We start from the raw sequence: 22,199 nt of genomic DNA, 5'->3' as shown, positions 1-22,199 counted from the left end.
TACTTTCAGCAAAACTTTGAAGAATTTTCACTTTCTGGAGTGATTTGAGTGTCACTACCATCTATGAGGTAGAGATGAAGAAGGTTTCATAGGAAGACTTAAGGTGCTTTTGACAGGAGAATGATGAGCTGACGAAGGATCTGTGGGTTGGGCGGATGGTTTGAAGTGCCGACAAACACAGCAGTGAAGTTCATCCTGCTGTCTGAGGATTATCATGAAGCTGAAGATGTGCATACTTCCAAGGGACAAGGAAATATGTCACAGCTTTCTGAAAAATTCAGAAATTTGGACTTTTAATGTCATGACATCTAGGTAACCTGTGTAGTGACCCTGAAAACAAGCCTCTGGTGTAGAATGAATATTTAAGACTGTCAGGTGGGAGGGAATTTTGTGGCCATGTAATCCTTCTTTGCACATGATAGCTCAAGGACTTTTTGTTTTAACATAGACTGTGTATCTTCTGTTCAGTAGGACTTGTCTATTTTTCAAGACTTAGAAAAATGAAATATTACTTCTTGAGGTGTAACAGTTATAGCTGTTCTCAAATATTTCTGTTATAAGTCTCAGTTTGCTGAAGAAGCAGGGATGGGTGTGGTTTTTTTTACCATGCATGGAAGATTGCAATTGTCCTAGTGATATTCTTGGAAGTCACATTTTGATAGGCAGCCTCTTTGGTAGCAGTCATGGATTAACAAAGTTAACCACTTTCTTCAGCTTCCGTCTTTTATATGCTACTCCCTCCACTGGGCTGACACAATGTCACTCTCACAAGGAGCAGGTCACTCTGGAAACTAGGAAAAAAGAAGCAAGAAAGTTCCCAAGGCATAATTACTGTTTAAATTCTTCAATTGTCAAGAAGCCACAATCTAAATTTACTCATTAGAAAAATGCAGCTTGAGTCAGTTATGCCTACGTTTTGATCTTAAGAATTCTGGCATACTGTACTCCACTGTCTTCTTCCCACCGTCTTGCTGGCATCCTTCCTTAGCAAACTCAATAGTTTAATCTGAAAGCCAAGGTGGATGTTTTCTAGCCTGCAAAGCTGTTATGTCCCCATCACATGCATAAAGGTTATGGCATATAGTTTACTGAAAATGTATTTATTTTTAAGTCATTATTAGAGGGTGGATGTAGCTTTGGTCTGGAGGTGGATTAAGGGGAGGCTTCAGGTTTGTGTGTAACTGAATTTGAGTCATCAGCACCCTTAGTGCTCTCCTGCAGGGGAGAGTGCTGCACAGAGCAGGGACCTGCAGGTAACTCAGGCCTCTCCTGAGCTTGCTGAGGTAGGGTACCTCTCTGGTCTTCCATTGTGTCTTTGCCAAATAATGTCTTGCTTCAGGCCACAATTTTTTCTTGTTTGCTCTGTGGAGTGGCTGACCTTAGGCAACTTAGCTTAGTTAATTAAACTTTACTAAATCTTTTTATACTGAATTGTGTCTGTCTGCTAATCCCTACAGATCCATGTTTTACATTTGAAAGAACTTATTAAAAAATGAGCCAAAAACTCAAAATAGGAACAACTTTGAGGATTTTTCTTTTGGTGGTTTTACTGTAGCAGCAATGTTCAGTGATGTGAGTGTCTGCATAATGTAACACATCCTATTCCAAATCTTGCCTTTTTTGAATTCTTGAAGAAACCCACACTCATTAAATAGCTTTCTGTTATGATAACTTGCAGAGAGTACTGCTGTACTTGAGCCTTCCTACTGAGTGACTTCTCATTATAAATCATCTCTTTATGGCTCAAAATACTGCACTTCCAAACTCCACTCATTAGTGAGACTGGAATGAATTTAAGAATAGCTGGCTTTTTGCACCAGAGCCGTGCTAAGGAAAGACTGCTTCATTTATGTCCTTGATGCCCAAAACATGTTTGTAATGCACTGGACCTGAACAAACCAGGAATTACCAAGGCTAGCTCTGTGTGTTGTTTGTGTGTGTAAATGTGGATGAGTACATGCAGGCAATGTGATTTCTGTTTGCACTTCTTTCTCTTCTTCTGTCTATAAAAAATGAGAAATATGTTTAAAACAAAAAATGAGAAATATGTTTAAAACAAATAATTTTTTTTTCTTAAATACATTCAGTACCATTCTCAAAATGGTACTGAATGTATTTAAGAAAAAATAATTTTCTTCCTTTCTTCTAAAAGAGTATGTAAGTTTTCATTTCCTTCAGAGAAGCTGGATTGTTTTACAGGTAGACTTATTTGATCACAGATCATTACCTCACAGGAATTATTAAAGATCTTATTTTTTTTTAAGCTAAACAAGATAACTGTGCAGGCTTTCAAGTAAGTTTAGTGTAATTGGTTAAGGGTTTCAGCACACCTCTTACAGTACCAGTAACTGACCTATTTTTAGTACTTCACCCCCTAACAGTTGAGAAGTATCTTTGTATTGGTTCACAGGAGGTTTCTACTAACTGCCTCATTTCTTCACATTAGCTTAATGGAGAGTAATGACATTCCACATCATGAAGTAAGTTTTGTCATCCATATTCTGCTTCAGCATCTTTAATCTCTCTTTATCTGAATTATTGAAGATTTGGTTTTGTAATATGGAGGTCAGTAAATGCTTTACTTTTTACTCTGTCTCTGATTCAGGCTCTAGTAATGCACTTTGTATTTTTAAAAGGCTATGCTTAAATATCCTTTTAAATACACCATAAAAGGATCCCTAGAATAAGGGGAGAAAGAAGTTAACACCAATGTTTTTTATATTGTTTTCTTCATATTTCATGTATAGGGAACCAAAGTAGAGGGCATCCTATTCAAGGTGTTCTGGTGCTTTTATCAAAAATACTTTTGAGAAAATTTTCCATTGAAGTGTTTGTAGTTTTAATTATTGCCTAGATGTTATATTTGAGCATTTTTACTCCTGTGATATTTTTGCAACACTCTTCGCTGTCATTGAGCAGTAACTACTTATGTAGTTAGCCAAGACTGTTTGCTGCAAAAAGTTTAATTTGTTTTCTCTATTCATTTTCATATAGGTTTTCATTGCCATTTCTGTTTAGTGTGTTCCATAGGGAATGAATACAAAAAGCTTCCCCAGTAATTAACATAGAAAACACGAATCTCTCTCTTCTTTAAATTAGTCTTTGATCATAACCAATTCTATTAAAAAGCTTGCAATCTAATGAAAAAGGGGAAAAAAATTAAGTTCTTATTAAAATGGTAGTTTTCTCTGTCTTGCTCCTCAAGATTGCAGTACTTACTGGTCAGGTCTTACAAAGGTTGTTCATTGAAGTTCTTTTTTGAGGTGCTGTTTGTTTGCTTCTTTGGTTTTGGGTTTTTTTGGTGGTTGGGGTTGTTTTTTTGTTTTTTTATTCCAGTGTTTTTCTCTTCAAACTTTCAAGCCCATATATCCAGAATTTAACTGCTAGTGCTTCATAACTACTTGGTTAGCTACATGGGAGGCAAGACTAGGTTAGGTGAGAAAGGAGGCATGTAGGTGTGCTTCAGACTGCTTGTTTTGACTAGGAGCTTGGGAGAAGTTGTTGGCAGTACACCTGGGAACAAAGCTTTTCATCAATAGTGGTGACCTACTATTGGTCACCATTCTTTGTGAATTACCTTTCATGTGCTGTTGAATCTCGAAGGTGTGTTGTTCTCACTTTTGTTAAGGCTTTCCAAGACTGTTAGTCATTGCTGTGTTGCCTTTAGCTTCTCCAGTTCTTCGTGCTACCCAGTTTTTAAACTGTGATCCTAGGGGAGCATAGAAAAATGAGTAGTTAAACAGATTGCATCCAGACTGCAGGAGATGTCCTTCAGGCTGCTAATTATAATAAGCACTGCATCTGAAATAAATGCCCAGTAAGTCGCTGATACTGTGAAGTTTATTCCTATTCCTAAAGGGTACTGTGTTCCAACATAATACTTAACTACTTTGGAGTGTGTTTTGGCCATCCTATGGTGCCTTTTCATAAATAAATGTATTTTGTGATTGTAGAAGGAAGGTGAGTTTTTTTAAAACAACATTTTAGTTACAACCTAGCCTCAGTTTGTCCCACAGATAGGTTCTGAGTCACTTAACAATCTTTTCCTTATCTTGTTAAGCTGCTAGATCTGAAAATAAAATAACTGCACAACAATCAACTTTAAATATTTTTTAAGGAAATAAGAGTCTACTTGATCTTAAATGAATCTTCCTTAATAGTATGCCTTCTGAGTTAATAAGCAGGCTCTGTGTTTTGCATGGAACTTTCAATACTACTTGTGTTTCTCTTTGAAATGTTGTAGGTTTTAAAGCTTTACTAGAAGAATTACAATTAAATGTTAAAAAATGGAAAAGTTTTTCTTTATTAGGAGTATAGTTTCAAGACTACTTTGCTGCTGGCTCTTTTGACATATTTTAAAAGTACAAGTAAAACAAAACACCTTGATTTTTTTTTCAGTAGGCAAACAGAAAAATGGAAAAACCCGCACATAAGATGCTGGTTGTTATCCTTTATCCACTCCAAAATCCTTTTATCCACTGTAGCAACTGACTGCTGTAAACTTGATGGGCTTCCAGCTGATAGCTGCTACACCTAGAGAGGTTGTTCCGTCAAACCTAAACTTGTTATTTATCCCATGTGCAGAAGTTGGTTATTGATGACGTTCTTCTAGTTGGTGGTAAAGTTGCTTAGTCGTTGCTAGAGGCTTAATCTGGAATTTAATGACATTTTGGTCATAAAATCCATTGGTCACTATTTGTCTATTTACATTCTAACAGTGTGTGTTTTCCTCTCACTGCATATTAAACCACTTCATAGGCTTTAATTTTCCTTTATTGCCCTCTTATTAATTTAGAAAACATGAAATTACAATTTTTTGTGTTAGGTTGGTAGGATTGCAGTCTGTGCTCTTTGGAGCCAGCCAGCTCTTTGTTTCTTTTTCCATAAGCAGGGCAGAACATGGTATAGAAAAGGAGAAGAAGCAGTTAAGAAGAAAAACTGCATATCTATCTATTCCAAAAGCAGAGCTTTAGTAAATTGTATTGTCAGGTCAGATTTACTTAATGTGACAAAGGAGATATAAATTATATCATGAGCCTTAGCTGTTGCTACTCATTTTCATGTGTATTTGTTACTCAAGAGGATGGGCCAGCTTTTGTTTTCCCAGGTACAGCTTTTGTGTTCCCAGTGAGACTGGGGCAAGGCTTCCTTTCTCCTTGGGGCTCTGCAGGTCTCCTGATCCATTTGCTCAGGTGTAGAGCTGAACTGTGCCCCCCACCTCAGCTGTTCCACTCATCTATAAGACTGACCTGCTTCCTTGTAGTCTGTGTGGCAGTGGTAGAAAGAAACTGATTCCATTTTACACAGCTGGAATCTTCCTTTGGTTCCCTTTGAACTTAAACAAATTACTCTGTTGTGTTGCTCTATTCAGTTCCTTTTTTTATTTCAGAAAGATCCGTGTTGGAACCAGATCCTTTTAGGATTTATTAGTATTGAGAAGAGTGGACGGATTACTTCACGTATCTTGGAGGATGTGCTTTCATTTGTAGCCTCAGTACAAGTACAGTGTTTACCTTTCTAGCAGTGGTTTAATAGAGTTGTTTGTGATCTGTGATGATCTCTTATGCTTCTCTGAAGATGAGCCAATTACTTGCTCCACTTCTCTTACTTGTGTACCTTTAAGCAAACAGTGTTGCCCCTGCCGTTTATACAAGTTTATTTTTCTTAACATTTCTCTGTTTTTTCAAAATAATTTTGAACGTGCTTGTGTGTTCAGTGAGCACTCAGTGTTTTGTCTAGTCTGGAAAGTGCAGCACTCTTCCCTCGCTGTAAAACCTCTGAGTGAGACAGTACTTGTTAAAGGAAATGCAGGTATGATGACCAGCTGCCTACCTGTGCAGTGGTAACAGTGGTGCTGGACAGCTCAGACATCCCTGAGCAATCTGGCAGTCCAGGACTGTCTTTTGGTCCCAATGTCTTTCTAATCTCCTGTGTAAAGTTCTTGCTGCTGCAGATAGATGGAATAACTCTGGGTAGATATCCATAGCATCACCATTGTTACACAACATTTAGTTATGTGGACTTACAGGAAGCCTTTCCTCGCACTGATCGTGAAAACAGATTTATCAAACTGCTGTATATTCATACTGTAATTGGCCAAATATAAACTTTCTAACAAGGGTTTGAATATTACAAAGTAGGCATTCTTTATTGCAGTGCTGGGAATTTGGAGGATCCTTCCACTAATCAACATTTCCTGATAGCTGGGTAAACAGAATTCTTATCATGCACACTAATCATTAGCTATCCCCACTTACTTGATATATATGTAGTACATTATTTATGTAGTCACAGCCCTTATCAGAAGTCCTTTTATGGTTCTTTGGGGTCTTCTTTAGTGGTCTTCAGTGCCCGGTGTCCTATTCAGGTGGCTTTTCCTTGAGCCCCACTTTTAAGTGTGATATCATTGTTTTGCTTTGTCAGCCTTGCAGAGCTGAGCTGGTGTCCTGCTTAGGTTTTGCATGACTTCTGTTTGCCTAAGTTATCTTTTATCTACTTCTCCAAGGCTTTGTTGTTGTGTTCTCCTGTCTGTATTAAGTCCTTCTGCTCTTGTACTATCTCCTGTCATTCCTGCAGATTCTGATCTTAATGCAGTCTATCTTTTCCCCTGTAGTCCTTATAGCTATTTTTCAATGGAGAGGTTAGAGTCTTGGTGAGTTTGGATTTTTTTTTTTATTTTTGTTTTGGTACTTCAAAATCCATATTAAAGAATGAAGGATTTTAGAGTGAGACTTTGGCAATTTTAAATGCTAGTATTTATAACTCTAATTAATGTAAGGCAAGTCAGTAGTAATAATGACTGTTTAACTTGTGCTACAGGCTAATTACAATAAAACTATGTACAGATAATCTTTAACTGTTTTGTGAATGCACTTCCTTGTTGGAGAAAAATTGTGTGGGGTCTTAACACTAGAATTAAATGTCACTAAATATGCCCAGTTGATCCCAATATTGGAAAAGCTGTTGACAGAGTTCCAACTCTGAGGTAAAACACACCTTCAGGTCAGTTGTTGCATCACCAGTGAATATGAGTAAACCTCATTTAGTGGGTCATGCAAGCAGGAATTAACAGGGCAGGTGGTCAGGCAGCGTTAAAGGCCACTTCCATCTCAGTACTGTGGCCCAGCAGGAGTTGTAGCAAATAGCTTCATTCCTGGTGGCGAGCTGTTTTTGAATTGTAGTTTGGCTCCAACTTGGCAGATCTGTTATCCAGGAACCTCTACCTAGGGCGGGAAGAAGATGCTGTAAGTCTAGTGATCTGGCAGCATTTTAGTACTTTTGGAAGTCCCAGTTTTCAAGCCAACATATATTTAAGGAACTCTAATTTGGAAAAGAAACTCCTGTGAGTAATCCCTGATGACACATTTTCTTTCATCACTGTATGTCCTGAGTTCTAAGAATAACATTTTCTGTGTGATGATTCTGATTTCTGGACTGTCTCAATCATGTGCCATATTTAATGCTGTTTGTGAAGTGGACAATGTGAGGTTAAAAGAACAGTGTCTTTTCAAAATGCTTTGGATACCACTTAGGTGATGACTGAGTTTTGGCAGTGGCTGCCCAATTAAGAAATCTGCTGCAATGCCTTATTTAAGGGCAATATAATGAAGTGAGGAATTAGGATTTAATGCAAGGGAAATGTGCAATGTGGGTGGGTCATGCAGATGGATTTTGGTAGGGGGATGAAAAAGGTTTCTAAAGTCAGAAAGACTAAAATTGCAGTGGTGGTACTTGCCTGTTAGCAGGCAGGAGATATGTTAAATCTGATCTAAATCAGTGCTCATTTTTTTCCTCAGATGAAAATGGCTACTTATGAAAGGTTAGAGGATTTATGGGGGTGTCAAAACGTATGGCAGATGGGCTGGATTAGGACTCGTGAGTATAGTAATCCAAATCCTTTCTGCCAAGCATTACAGAGGATCTCTTCAGCTCCTGGACTGCACTGAATGTACACAATCAGATCAGAGTAGCACAGGCTGTCAGGAGGCTCAGAAGAGTTACTAGTGAAAGTGCTTGTCTGAGCAGAGTTCATTTTGAAAGCACTTCCTTTGCAGGCAAAAGTCTACTGGGGTATTATTTAATTTTAATAAATTGCTGGAATGATTTTCTTCCAAAGCCTTAAAGAAAGTAAAGCAAAAATATGTGCTAAACCGTTATCTTTGACTATATTAGCACTGAGGGATAAAAGCTATGCAAAAATCATGAATGTTGAGAGAGGAAAAAAAGGAGAATGAATTTGTATTTCCCTTCTGGCCAATGCTGTCTGTGAGATTGGAAAACTGAAAACTAAAAAAAAAAAACAGAGAAAGGAAAAAGGCATCATACTTTTAATTGTTGTGACAGATGTTTAAGTGTTAGGGACAGATTTTTCTTGCCTCTAGACTGAGCCTCCTCTGAAATCTGAAAATTCACAATGGTGAGTCAGTGTTATACAGGTTATTGCTAACTGTCCTTAACTTGTAGGTAATTTTAAAAGGTTGTAAAGCTACTGACTATTGAAAAGATCCATGTGTGAAATCTGGGGAAGAATGCAAACCATTTTTGTCTGAGGCAGCAACAGGAAATTTGCACTTCACTCCTGATGTCAGTTAACTGAGTTTAAGAATCTACCAGAGCTCAGTCTCCACTTGACTAGTGGCTTACAGCATGATGAATAATGATGATTATCTTGGGGTGCTAAACCTACTCAGATATCTCTGAGCTCAATGAGTGAGTGCTTAGACATTTCCTTTGAAAATCATGTAAAATGATTAAAAAATAGTAAAAAAAAGTTTTGCTACAGCATGACACACAATCCTGTATGTGGATAATCTGCGTTCTTTGTAAAACCTACAAGTGTGAGGATTCAGATATTACAGGCCTTAAGTGTAAAGCTTAAAAGACAGGCTGCAAATAGTTACTCCAGTGGTGAAGACTGATTAGCTCTAAGCTACAGATTGTTAACAATTTTTGGGTTAGAAGCAAGAGACAAATTTCTAGTTGTTAGTATTTGGTTAACATATGAGAAAGACCTGAAAATTTTTAGTAGGTTTCACTATTATCCATGAGGAATAGCATATTTGCACTCACATGGTTTTGTCAGAAAACTTTGTAATGTGAACTTTCTTGGCATTTAATTGAAAAGTTCAATGGTTAGGACTTCAAAAAAGTGAGATTTCCTTCCAGTTGTTAAGTAAGTATTAACAAAATAACAAAGCAGCCTAATCAGTCTATGGAAGCTCACTTTTCATCTGTTAATCAAGTTTCACTTCCTTAATATTTGGGATATCTTAATCTTTCAAGTGGTGCATAGCCTTCCAGAATAGACTATTTCTAACTCAAAGAAACAAAAAATACTATCTTTTACTTTCCAGCTTCTTTCTGTTTTAGCAGCCTCTTCATAAGAGATTCATAAGAAGGATGTATGAGAGAGCAAATAAGTCATGCTTATTATTTGAGAGTTGTTTTATGTGTATGTTTGAAGGAAATGAGTTTGAAAATTATTGAGCCAGAAGGGTGGACAGAAAAAATGTCATGTAGAAAACTATGATGAGAATGAAAGGACAAGTTAAACCTGGGACATGAGATTTTACTGTGAGGACATACATGCAAATCCATGAAATCTGAATAATCTTTTTATTCCAAATGTAAACTTAGTTGGGAGTTTCAGTGATAACAGTGATAACAGCTTTATATTACACCATTTTATAACATTATAAGCATTTAAATAGTTTTGGCAGGCATGGATGAAACCGTATGTGAAGTGAGTTGTAAGGTATTACCCAGCTTACAAATAAAAGTAAGTTGTTCTAATAGGCTTTCCAGGGAAAGTAGTTATCATGATGTGTAGATGAGGATTTTGGCTGATATATTACCAAAACATTGTGGATTATCCAGAATGTAAAAAAGCTAGTAAATCAAACTGGTATTAATATGGCAAATTAAATCTGGACCCAGGCTTTACTTTGTGTATAAAAAGTGCCAGCATTTTTTACATGTTCACAATCCAAGTGCATGAATGTTCCCATTATAAATTTGTTAGTTCCCTACTAATGCCTCCATTAAATTCCATAATGTAGCATAACTAAATTAATGAATCTAACTGATGTTTAATGTTTTAAAGTTCACAAGGAGGAACTCTGTAGAAACGCGAAAATGTATAAATTTCTTTCTGATACATTAAAGATAAACTATAAATTATCATTAATAGAATGCGTCTTCTTAGGAAAATATCAGTAAACTGTAGAAAACTTAGTAATTGACCTAAAATGGAGCAACGCAATCATCTGTAATTTATGTTATCAAGGGTTGATCCCACCCACAAAGAAGAAAAATTAATTGTTTTGTAGAAATAAGATAAAGCATTCTACTGTTAGGTTCTGCTTCTGAATAACTAAGTAAACATTGAATAATCATCCCACAAGTGTGTAGTGTGAGATGGAAAAAACAAACCTAATTAAATGAAAAATTATTGACAAATAATTCTTTGTAATAATGGGGAAAAGATAATCAAAGCACTTAATCTGTATCTGTAACTATTTGGCAAATAGTTTTTTTTTTTTCTTTCCTTACAAAAGGCATCTGAGAAATTGAAATATAAGAACCCCATATATTTTAGCTTTTACATAGAGAGAGAGTAATGTAAACCAGCTTTCATTTAGGGTGCCCATGTAATCGAGAGCAGAGCTTACCCAAGAAGCAGCTTCTGCTGGAAAATGTTCTGCTACTCCATAAATAAGTGCAGATCCTTCAAGTTGCTAGCATGATGACATTGGTAGGTGGAGTGAGCTATGTGCTTCCATAATTTTACTTAGAGACATATAAAGATGTGAAAAGTTTTGGACCATTTATTATGGTGTGCTTGAGGAAAAAACCCCGATGTGTTGTTTGGCTCTGAGATCACAGAATTGTTAGGGTTGGAAAGGACCTCTGGAGACTGTCCAGTTCAAATCCCCCTGCCAAGGCAGGGTCACCTAGAGCAGGCTGTCCAGGAACAAATCCAGGTGGGTTTTGAATGTCTCCAGAGAACAAGAATCTACAACATCCCTGGGCAGCCTGTTCCAGTGCTCTGCTACTCTGAATGTAAAGAAGCCCTTCCTCCTCATATGGAGGTGAAACATTTTGTGTTTTATAGAAAATGAAGTGGGACTTTGGAGTAGGTAGAGCTGAAAGCTCCAAGTTAATAGGTAGGAGCTAGCAGACCTAAATATGGAATCTGCGTCTGTTTTCGTCTCTTGCTTTCTTGGAAATTTTAATTGGTTCTCTAGTGAAATGCCTCAAGGAGAGACTTCGATTGAAGAAAATGGATCTGGAACATCCTTCAGACTTTAAATATAGCTAAGGCAAACTTGTGTTTCGGTCACAGCCAGAAGATTATATAGGATCTAATGTAAGATTCCATAAACTCCTCTAAAATAAGAGTTTCAAAAGCATTATACAACTAAATCTTAAGCAAGGACTGACAGCCCTAAAATATCTGAAGGTTTGACTGTGATGCATTCTTGATAGAGCTTAAATGAAAGAGTAATTTCCTTTAGTCTGTAGGTCAACAATGTACCCTAACATGGTGCGATCCAAATGTCAGAGATGGAGATCTATTGTGTTTGTTTCCATTACTGAAAAAGAGTTCTATCAGATATTTTCTTGATTCTTTGTTGTGTATAATTTACACAAATAAATACCTAGTGTTGATTTATGCTTTTTCTTTTTCTTTCAGAGAAAAAATTTGACCCTGTTCTTCAGCATTGGCTTATTGACCTCCTGGGGAACTGCACTGCTGGGTGTTCGCTTGTACTGGATGGGCAACAGGCCCCCAAGTTTTTCTAATTCTGACAATCCAGCAGCTGACTCAGACAGTTTTCTCACACGTACCCTGACCTTCTTTTACTTACCAACCAAGAACCTCTGGCTGTTGCTGTGCCCAGATACCCTCAGCTTTGACTGGTCTATGGATGCTGTGCCTCTTCTAAAAGCAGTCAGCGACTGGAGGAATCTACACACTGTGGCCTTCTATGCAGGACTCCTCCTCCTTGCCTACTTTAGCTTGAAGGGCTCCAGCAATGAGAGAGAATTCAATGGGAAAACTGTAATGAATGGCAAGCAAAATGCTAATGGGCATAGCTGTCACCCAGAGATGGAGTACAAGACACTGGAGGTGAAGTCAAGCTTTGCATCAAAAGAAGAGAATGGCCTAAAAAAGCATGAAATTCAGAAACTGCAGCTTCCTTCAACCGAGAACATTGTCATTCTGTCTCTCTCTTTGTTAATAGTGCCCTTCGTTCCTGCCACAAACCTGTTTTTCTATGTTGGCTTTGTAATAGCAGAGCGTGTGCTGTATGTTCCTAGTATGGGCTTCTGCCTGCTGGTTACAGTAGGTGTCAGGGCCCTTTATGTCAAAGCCCAAAAGCGCTTTCTGAAGAACTTGGTTTTTTGTTCCACTGCTGCATTAATTGTTTTCTATGGACTCAAGACTGTTGTCAGGAATGGGGACTGGCAGAATGAGGAGATGCTGTATAGGTCAGGGATAAAAGTAAACCCTGCTAAAGGTAATTTTTGCTCTTTATGGTGAATGTTTTACTTATTCCTGTCTATCTTTGCCTTTGAATTGTCTGATTTTACTAGCAACATCTAAAGAGAATACTTTAAGAAATGTAATTTTGAGTTGCAGTGGTATGTCCATCAGTAAAAAATGGGGAAAAGCAGGAATGTGTTTTGATTAGGTGTTACAGGTTTGGCATTGACATGGAGAAAAGGAGACCCTAAGGTAAGGGGATACTTTCTTTTTCAGTAGTATTAGTTCTGTGTTTTGAAATTAAAGATGCATTATTAGTATTATAAAGCCCACCCTGGTGTTTTTCCATTTGGAATCTGGTATATAGCACGCTAATGAACATTTTTTGTGAGTTAACCAAATGTTCTGTTTTCTCTGATTAGAAAATATAAGAAGTAGTAAAGGACAGCATCAGGGAAGTGCTGTTCCTTTATTTCATCTGATGCAAATAATGTCAACACTACATAATAAAAATGAGGAAATGAGGTCAGGTATAATTCAGCCTAGGAAATTACTGTAGTTCCCCTTGCCTACGAGTACTGTAAAGAGTTATTGTCAAATACTTTTGCCTTCCTGCTCATGTGTAAATATCAGCTATTTGTAACATTGCCCATCCACGTCTCAAAGGTTATATCAATGCTGTGATGAGATGTGACTACAGCTAGTGTAAACATATCCAAACAGGCAGTAGTAAACCTGCCAGTTTAGGTATCAGTAACAATGTTTAGCTGTAGCTGTGTGGTTTCAAGCATGTATGGCAGATCCAGCTTGGATCCTGGACTCCATGCTGCCTGGCTGTACTGCTCCTGGCACAAATGCAAGTTTATATGAGTGGCCAAAATATCACCTGTGAGTGCAATGTAGACATTGACTAAGCCTTCCTTATTCACAGCTCATCAGAAGTGAGAAGGGATTAGTTGATTGCTTTGCCTGTCTGTGAAAAAAAAATTTGACAGGGCTTGAGTACTTGAGTTTTTTCAGTGCTCTGCTCAGAAACTCCTTATGTAATGTGAAGTCATCTGCTAATAGAGTTGTGCATTTTGATTAGACAGCTGTATCATGCCATTGTCTAAAAGCTGTGATAGTAAGAGGCAAATGCAGGTGGTTCCTGTGAGCTGATAGAAAGTGAAAAAGTAGATTTGACAGATAAAATGCCCAGCAAAGCAGCATTTTAGTGGTTTGTCAGTCTGATTTTGTAACTCTTCTTCATATACTTTCTCACCCTAGGAAAATTACTGAACTTGTTGCTGCAGTAAGTGAGTTTTTAAAATTGTGAACAAGCACATCCCATTTGTTTTACTTTTTTTTCAAAACTAGCACAGGAGAGCAGGAAATGAAGTAACTGAACAGCGAGCCAGCACACCAGAGTGATTATATGAAGCTCTGAGAGGTACAAGTTTAGTGACAGTATAAAACTCATATTAAAACACTGGAATTCCTTGGAAAGAAAAGTGTGTATGCACTTGGTTAGTTAATGCATGTTCAATTTTTGTCCTTGGTGGAGATGCCCAGAGATTATTAGTTGTCTGCTTGCAATGAGGAAGATTTTGTGATCAAAAAAACCACAACATGCTTCTTTTTGCCCAATAGTAGGGTTGGCTGCAGCATTGTCTGGAAATTTGACTACTGGGTATTATGCTCCCAGGAGACAAGATGAGCTGTTTTCATCTACACATCTCAGTATGCACAGACTCGTGTGTACATGATCGTCTGGTTTCTTGCCATATAAGCTGACATTAAGTGTCTTGTAAGATGTGTAAAAGCAAAGACAGTATGTCATGCAGTGATATAGACATGACTGAGCTGACTTAAATAAATCTGCTCAAAATATCCTGTTAAACTTCTGCTGAATATTTACTAGCCCACATACATTGCAACAAGGCTGGGTATACGACACCCCTAGCTAATGTGACCTGTCACCCAACTCTATTCATTATTGTAAATATTTCTAAAATTATCCTTGGCTTTGACTATGCTAATTTCATTTTCTATTTCTCATATAGTCAGGCAAGCCTGACTGGACTAGACTGGCTGCCAATCCTGCCAAAGCATTAGGAGATCAACAATTCAAACTACTCTTCAGTAATTAAATGAGGTTGACATAGGAAAAACAATTTATTTTTGTTTGCCTCTTTTTTCTAGTTTTATGAATTCTAGTGATAAATAGGCTATTCAGAGAGTGGGACAATGGGCTGCTCAGTCAAACAGTAGAGTGGAGAAGTGTTTTCCTTATTTTTAGGCTACTTAGAAGAAGCTGTCACTCCTAATTCTCTGCTTTCCTCAGCTTGTAGCAAGTTTCTACTCAACAGTATTTTCTTACTTCTGAAAATTGTGGAGTAGCAGGATAATTTTCCCTGATAGTTCTGCTTTTTCTCTCATCTCCTGCAAAGAGCTTCTTCTGAACAAGAGCTGCTTCTGTCGTAATCTAAAAAGCAATGAGGCATCCTTCGAAAAACTCACGGTGTGGAAACTGATAAAGAAATAGGAATCTGTGAAGACCAGCTTTACTAAAGAAAAAGATGAGTGTTTTGTTCCAGATCCATCTGTATTCTGGTCTAGCAGGCTGAATGGCACTGATGGCTGACTGCTGTGCAACACTGAGCTGATGTGCTGTAGTCATAAGGGCATTTGTTGAGGCAGGCTTTTAGCATGGGTGCATTTGTGTACTAATGTGGCTGAACTGCTTTGGAAATGGAGTTGTCTCATGTGGTGGTGGTTTATTACCGGGTTCTCTGTGTTGTGATATGTGTAAGATTATAATCTTATCTGCTACTGTGGGACTTTGAGGCAAACATATTCAGCAGCTTCTCCATCTTCAATCCTCAGGGAAGAAATGGGTGATAATCACCTCACTGGTACTTTCTTCTGGTCCCTTCAGGGGTACCTTGCAGGCAGTGCAGGCAGAGTCGTGTTCTGCTGCAGGTGAGAAAGCCTCTACTCCTGCAGGCAGCCACAGCCTTTCTGCAGTTTACATTTCTCCAGGCTGTTTTTGTCAATCACTGACAATGTGGGAAAAATACTCAAAAGCATGAGCATGGATTATCTCTTAAAAAAACCTGAAAATGCACCGTGGGAGAGTTAAGTGAGAGGAAGATGGTGAAGCTGCCTCCAAATTACCCTGTGTGTGCCAGCTTTCCTGGCTGCTTCACTGTGTGGCAGGCAGCTGCCATCCCTTGGCTGAAGGAGTCCTTGTGAGGACTTGGGATGCCTTAGCTGCATCTTCACTGGTCTTATTCTGCTGTTCTGGTGACGACTAGTATTTCAAATAACTTTAAAGTGATCCAAGAAGTACCTTGTTACAGTTTGTCAGCACTTGAGGGAGAAATATGCAAGACTGACTAATTTAGTTTATGGATTCTGAAGTGGGTGTATGCATGTTTTGACCGTAGGGAGGGAAAGACACAAGTGTTTCTATGTTCTGCCTTCAACTTAATGAGCAGCCCAAGTGATATAAAGCAATTCTCATTATCTGAATGTTCTTTTATAGCAAAGGAAGCCTCCCAAAGTGTAAAAACAAACAAAAAAGTTAAAAGTGGGTGGTATCTGTCACGTCTTTTTCAGTTAGACTGAGGGTCATTCTGTGGTGATGATTACCTTGTGTTTCATATAAAATTGTAATGACACACAAAATAATTGTGCTTATTATGCCTCATTAACTCTAGTTTTCCCTGTACCAAAAATAGGCTTCAAAAAGCATAATCTTCCTCTGGGCCTTGCAGCCCACATCTGAACATGGAAGATCATTATATATTTTTATAGCTGGGACAGACATTGATTAAAGAAGTAGAAAATAGAGAGGCTTAAACTGCTAGACTGCCACAGAGGTATTAGTTGCTTGGTCATATTTACTGATGAAATTTTAATCACCTGGTGCCATTACATTTGCAAGTAGGCTTTGAGGATCCTTCCAGGAAGGAGTTGACCTGCTATACAGAGCAGATGCTTAACTAAAAATTCACCTCAGTTCAGTGAGGAAAAACAGTTACTATATTTTGTACTAAGCTAGGTAGAGAAACTGTTATTTCCCACAAACAAAAAAGATGCAATAAAACATTATTTTCCATTATTATTATTATTATTTTTGAATCACTACTGGTGACTGGAAACCAAAGGAATTGAAATATTTTAAGATACAGCATTCTTCAGATATGCTTATTATTAAGAGCTTATGTTATGCTGACAGTATCTCCTCTAATACCTTTAGAGCTTTCAATAGCTATTGCTGTGACACACAGCTTGTTGTTCACTACACATTTTTGTACTTCCTAAGTATAGCAGTGTGTGTCCTAATAAATATCACATTGGGCATTTAAAAATAGTTTGAACATTTGGAATTTGCCTTTCAGTGTTTTGGTGTGTATATTCAAATTTTTTATATGTAGCTTGTCAGTAAAACTACAACCAGTTTTTAGCCCAACAGCCCAAAATATTGCTCTGTACAGTAGTTATTTCTTTTTCCTTAGGCTCATTTAATGTCAATAATAAAATAAACAGTGTGATTAATATAACATTGCACTGAATAGAAAATGTGGGTTTGGGGGAAAACAGCTTGAGAGAGAAAGTGATTTCAGTGCACAGATTGTCATATAAAACATCAGACTTTAAACATATAAAACCTGCTGATACGTACACTTAAAAGTTTTGTGTATTATCATTGTTAGGAAATACCAGTGATATGAGCATACCATCTGGAGTTAGGTATTCATGAATTAGTTTTAGTTTTGCTAATTAAATCTTCTTTAGTCTTTGAAAAAACCACTTTAATCTCAATTTTTCTTTCTGGAATGGAGCTCATATTACCTATTACCATAAGACTAGATTTTTTTTTTTTCATGGTTCATGGTTGTTTTAAAACTTCTCTGTATTTATGGCAGTATAATATCCATCCTAAGCTAATATATATCAGAATATATAGTCATTATGGTGATTCTTGATATTCTTTTTAGTTAATGTTTTTAGAAATTGTCAGAGAAACATAGTAACAAGTAATCATCCATTTTCCCAATATCTTTGCCAGAACTTTCTGATACTTAAGTCTTTTTAGGCTAAATGTTGCATGAATATTCTCCTTTACTTCTATAATAATTTTCAGCTTTAGCTACTTTTTAAAGAAGAAATTACTTTAAGGTATATCATCTTTCAATAGTGTAAAATCTTTCCAGCCACCAGTAGGAACCTTTGTAACAGCTACTGTATGGCAGATACAATGATTTTATTTAGGTAACAAAATCATAGGTTAGAGTTGCACATTAAAAGTGTCATTTATGATATATAAAGTTATATGGCTATATAAGTCTGTTATGCAGGAATTACGCAGGATATACCATGATAAATCGGGGTCTCTGTTCATAACAAAAACATCAGAATTTGAGGGATAAATGTCCTACGGGATTTTTCCAAGTTCTTAAAATAAAATGGAAATACATTTTTATCTGCAACTCTTAAAAGCTTGTTTTGGTTTAGGAATACTGCTCCCCAAATCAGTGTCCCCACCCAGGCTCTCCCAAATGCTTTCTCTATCTTGCAGGTGATGGGAGAATAACCTTAGGGTCTGGCTATGCCTGCCAGGGTAGCTGGGACTACAGGCACCACCTTGCCTCGCTCCTGTAAAAAAAAATAACTCTGTTCTGGTTGGAACTAGGACACAGCTTTAAATGAGTTAGCTCAAATGAACTACATAGAATTGTTTGAAAGTTAAATAAAAAGCCTACTCCCTGGAAACAATTTGGGGCTCTCTAAATGGATGGTAGTGCTGCTCTGGATGATTAAATAGTGTAGAAGGAATGGGCATTTGTAAGTTGTTTGGGAAACAGCCATAGTTATTTAGGGCATTTGAGCATGCCACAGGCAGCCCTCCCTCAGCAAAACAGTCTGGTTATGCCAAATACGGTGGAGAGCTGAAGGAAAGTGGTTTATAGTTCAATTCAAACTCTGAATTTACTCTACAGTGACAGTGTTCTCTCTTCCAGTTCTTTCGAAGTGCTGTAATTTCCTCTGAAACCCAAGTCAGTGTGGGATGTGCTTCTTCTTCAGCAGGATACGAGAAAGCCTGATATTCTTCCTTTATATATGTGTAGAGGTCTGGAAACAAGGATTTATTGTTTTCCCCTTGGAGTGTAGTGCAACAGTATCTCTAATCTGTGAATCTTAAAGTGCAGGGGGATAGGAAAGAAACTATTATTAACTAATAGCTAGGTTTTTTTAAAGAAACAAACATGAGACATTGAGCCATGGGCCAATCACATTGTTACTTCTTCCCCTGTCTTCCCCGAGATGCTCTGCAAAATCATTCAACAAGCTCATCTGGGCTAAAAACTACAGTGTAGGGGGAAAAAAACCAAACAGGCCCAGTCAAGGAGGAATCAGCTTTGGCAAGATGAATTTTTGTAGCATATCAAGCAAAATGGCGTAAGTTTTTTTGTTTGTTTGTTTTGTTTTTGCCAGAAAATGATAGATTTTATTTTCCAGTTTGATTAAAAGAGAGACCTTTGGTTCATATTTGTGTCTTCTGCAGAATTAGCCTGAGGTTTTTTCAGAGAAAGAGTTACTTCTAATTAGAGGAAAATGAGATTATCTGGATTGGTTCTCAAGCAGAGCATGTTTATTTAAGTGCATTAGATAATAATCCAATTGTTTCATTATTTTATCTTCTTTTCAAAATTTGACAACTTGGAAAAAATCCTCCTTACTTAAAATTTTTGCATTGAGTTACATGTCATCATTTTCCTACCTGTCATGGATTTTGTATCAGTACATATTCAGGTCCACATACATTAGTTTAATATGGACAATGCAGTAATCTACACATATGCCTTTCTATACCACTTGTGGTAGGGTAAAGTCCTAGTGTAGATAAATAAATAGAAGTATTTTAAGATTTCAAATACCCCTCCTTTGGGTAACGGGATGTTTTATTACTTAAGCCTGAACTATCATCATTGCCAATCCTCATGCATCCAAAAAGTAAATGATGGCTGATGCCATTACAATGTGCACAGGAGGCTTGCATATAGTTTTGTTTTAAATTGAAGAGCAGATCATGAAATAGAATGACTGAATTCTCAATGCTATTTTCTTCTCTTTCCTTAGATGCTCTAGCACACTGAACTTTTCTTTGAGGTCTTAAAATACAGAAGGTATTTTGAATATGGACCAATAAAGATGCTAGTTAATAGTTGTAGTGTCTTTAATTAGTTTCACTGATAAATGGAAGGAGGTAATTTTATGACCTACCTTCCTTCCTGCCACCTATATTTCCATACTAATGGGGATATGTATGGCTGGCAAAGCTTCACAAGCTCTTGTCTTGCATTTCTAAGTGATTTAAAGCAAAGCAAACAAAACCAGGCAACTTGAAGTGTTACGAAAAGCCTGCTGCTACCTGGATATGAAGTAATTTGCATTTTCCAAGTCTGACGTGTCATTTGAGCACATGTGAAGATTCCCTTGGTTTTACAAACCCAAATGCTGATTTTCTTTTCACCATGGCTCCTCTGGGATGTTCCCAGGACACTGTGCTCACTGTTCCCCTTTTCTGGAAAGAAACCAACAATGATCCATCTACTCGTAGCTTGGAGGACCAGGGCTGACATTTCAGTGCATCCTGCCAGTGCTGCAAGAGGCTGGGATGCAGTTGATCACTTGGGACATAAGTGATAATTTTGAATGTATCATAGATAATTTTTTATAAAGCCTACTGTTAAGAAGGTTACATAATTTGACAAATTTAGTACATGGTCCCCTCTTTGCCTGAGTCACTCTGAGGCTTTGAAGAGTTCCTCAGGGTTCATCCTGAGATGACTGGGATACACAGACATGTCCTCTTGTTCCATTTGCATTTTTCTGCTCCTTTCATGTTCTTGCATGATTTATATCCAATGCTTCAATTAAATACAGTTCCTCATATAATGAGAGTTTCAGATCAGCACCGTTCACAGCTCTGTTCCTGACCATTGTGAAGTTAATTGGAATGGGACCTTTGTGGCAGTAATGTCTTATGGTGTTCACACACTTGCAATGCACACGTAGCTAACAAAGCTGTGCAAATGTGTGATTGGGCTCTGCTGTGAACAGAACAGTGATTAGATCAGATGTTAAAGGTACTGTGGTCATCCTTTTCTCATTGTTTTCCCTAGCCTGCATCATTTTAGTTGTCTGATTGATACCATACTCTTCACAAAAATCATTTTAGCATGAGGGAGGCTGTGCCAAACATGATTGGCTGTAGGGTGGTAGGTAATGGTGAAGCCAAAGAAGAGCAGCAGCTGCTCGGTCTCATCTCTCAGGTTCATTGAGCTGTCAGAATCACGCTGCTATCCTTTGAGGAGGAAGAGTTAATTTCTGTAACACAGAGGATGAAGGGGGAGTATCAGCAGTAGAACAGGCCATGAGTTTACGTTCATTTACATTGGGGTTTCAGAACTGAGAAACAAGACCGAAGCTCTGCCTGCCAAACATGGGTTGGTTAGTACCCATGCTGACATGTTGCTGGATAGCTTTCAAAGCAGTGCATAGTTTTCAATTTTGTTTTCCTTTCACCTGCTGTCATTACAAAAGCCCTGCAATTGATCAACAGATGAACTGTTGAACAAATGCTATAAATAACAACCCTAATAAATAGAAAAATATGTAAAAGTTAAGAAGTGATAGATCTCTGACACAGTCTCTCTCAACATTGCCACATACCCATCAATATAAAAAAAATCAATGTACAAAGCAGATTAAATGTATAAATTATGGTTATGTAGAAACCATTAGCCCTTTAGGAAACAAGAAATTGGGCAATTTTGTGGTTAAGTTAGCAAAAGGAAGGAACTTGATAAAAATATTCTATTAACGAGTGAAGTTTTTAGAAGAATATTATTGCAAATTATATGCATGAATTTATTACATATTTTGAAAAAAATCATTATTTCTTTGGAATAACAGAAAAATATAAATACCTTATACAAACTGTAGTACAGAAGTTAAGCAAAAACTGTCCCACTTTGAAAGTAGCAATGTGTATCATTTAGATGAATTTTTCCATTCTCAAACCACATAATAAACATGATCTAGTTGATCTTGCTGTCTTTGTGAGTGGTAGTGGCTCTGTATTGTAAAAAAACCGTTTTAGATGTTGAACTCTTTTCATTATGTTTTTATGAGTCTGCAGTTGAACTTTCAGAGGTTTTCTTGGGGAAGCCTGTCACTTCTCTGTTGGTGAAACTGTTACCCTCTTGAAGAAAAAAGTTAAGGTTTTTCTTTTGGGACTAGCTTCGCTTCATCCTTAAACACTATTGAAGAAAAAAATTGAGATTCTAATTGTCATTCACTTCTTTTTCATAAACAAGTCAGAAGAAATGTGGACGGATTTTAAACAGAGGGAATGCAAACTTGAACTGCTGTTTCTAATTTCACAAGCTAAAGAATGATAAATAATACACAAATATCTGTAAAGCTGCATAGAGGTTTTCTTGGCTTGATGTGCATTTTTCTGTGAGCTAAAGGTTCTAGTTTAGAACTGCTGACAAGCTGATTACAAATTACTGAGCTGTTCCCTAAATACTTCAGGTTTTGTTCAAGTAGTTTGTTTTACTCAAATAATAATCTAGTTCACGCTCCTTAATGCATTCAACAATTTGTGGAATAACTTGTGTAAGTTTGATGGGATAAGGTGAGAACAATATTA

At 37.3% G+C, this 22,199-nt stretch overlaps 1 protein-coding gene across 1 annotated transcript in view; it reads left to right on the top strand.

The window, feature by feature from the left end:
• The window catches only part of TMTC2 (transmembrane O-mannosyltransferase targeting cadherins 2), a 234,432-nt gene that overhangs the window by 125,124 nt on the left and 87,109 nt on the right, over nt 1–22,199 (top strand). Inside the window, exon 3 of the mRNA XM_071423340.1 lies at nt 11,696–12,524. Within this exon, the coding sequence (XP_071279441.1) occupies nt 11,696–12,524 (829 nt within the window). The remainder of the gene's footprint in view (nt 1–11,695; nt 12,525–22,199) is intronic.

Source organism: Agelaius tricolor, unplaced genomic scaffold (assembly GCF_023055355.1).
Source record: "Agelaius tricolor isolate 1412-34295 unplaced genomic scaffold, bAgeTri1.0.p SCAF_3, whole genome shotgun sequence".
Taxonomy (NCBI): domain Eukaryota; kingdom Metazoa; phylum Chordata; class Aves; order Passeriformes; family Icteridae; genus Agelaius; species Agelaius tricolor.
The sequence above is the reverse complement of the archived record's forward strand: the minus strand, read 5'-3'. Positions and strand labels throughout refer to the sequence as shown.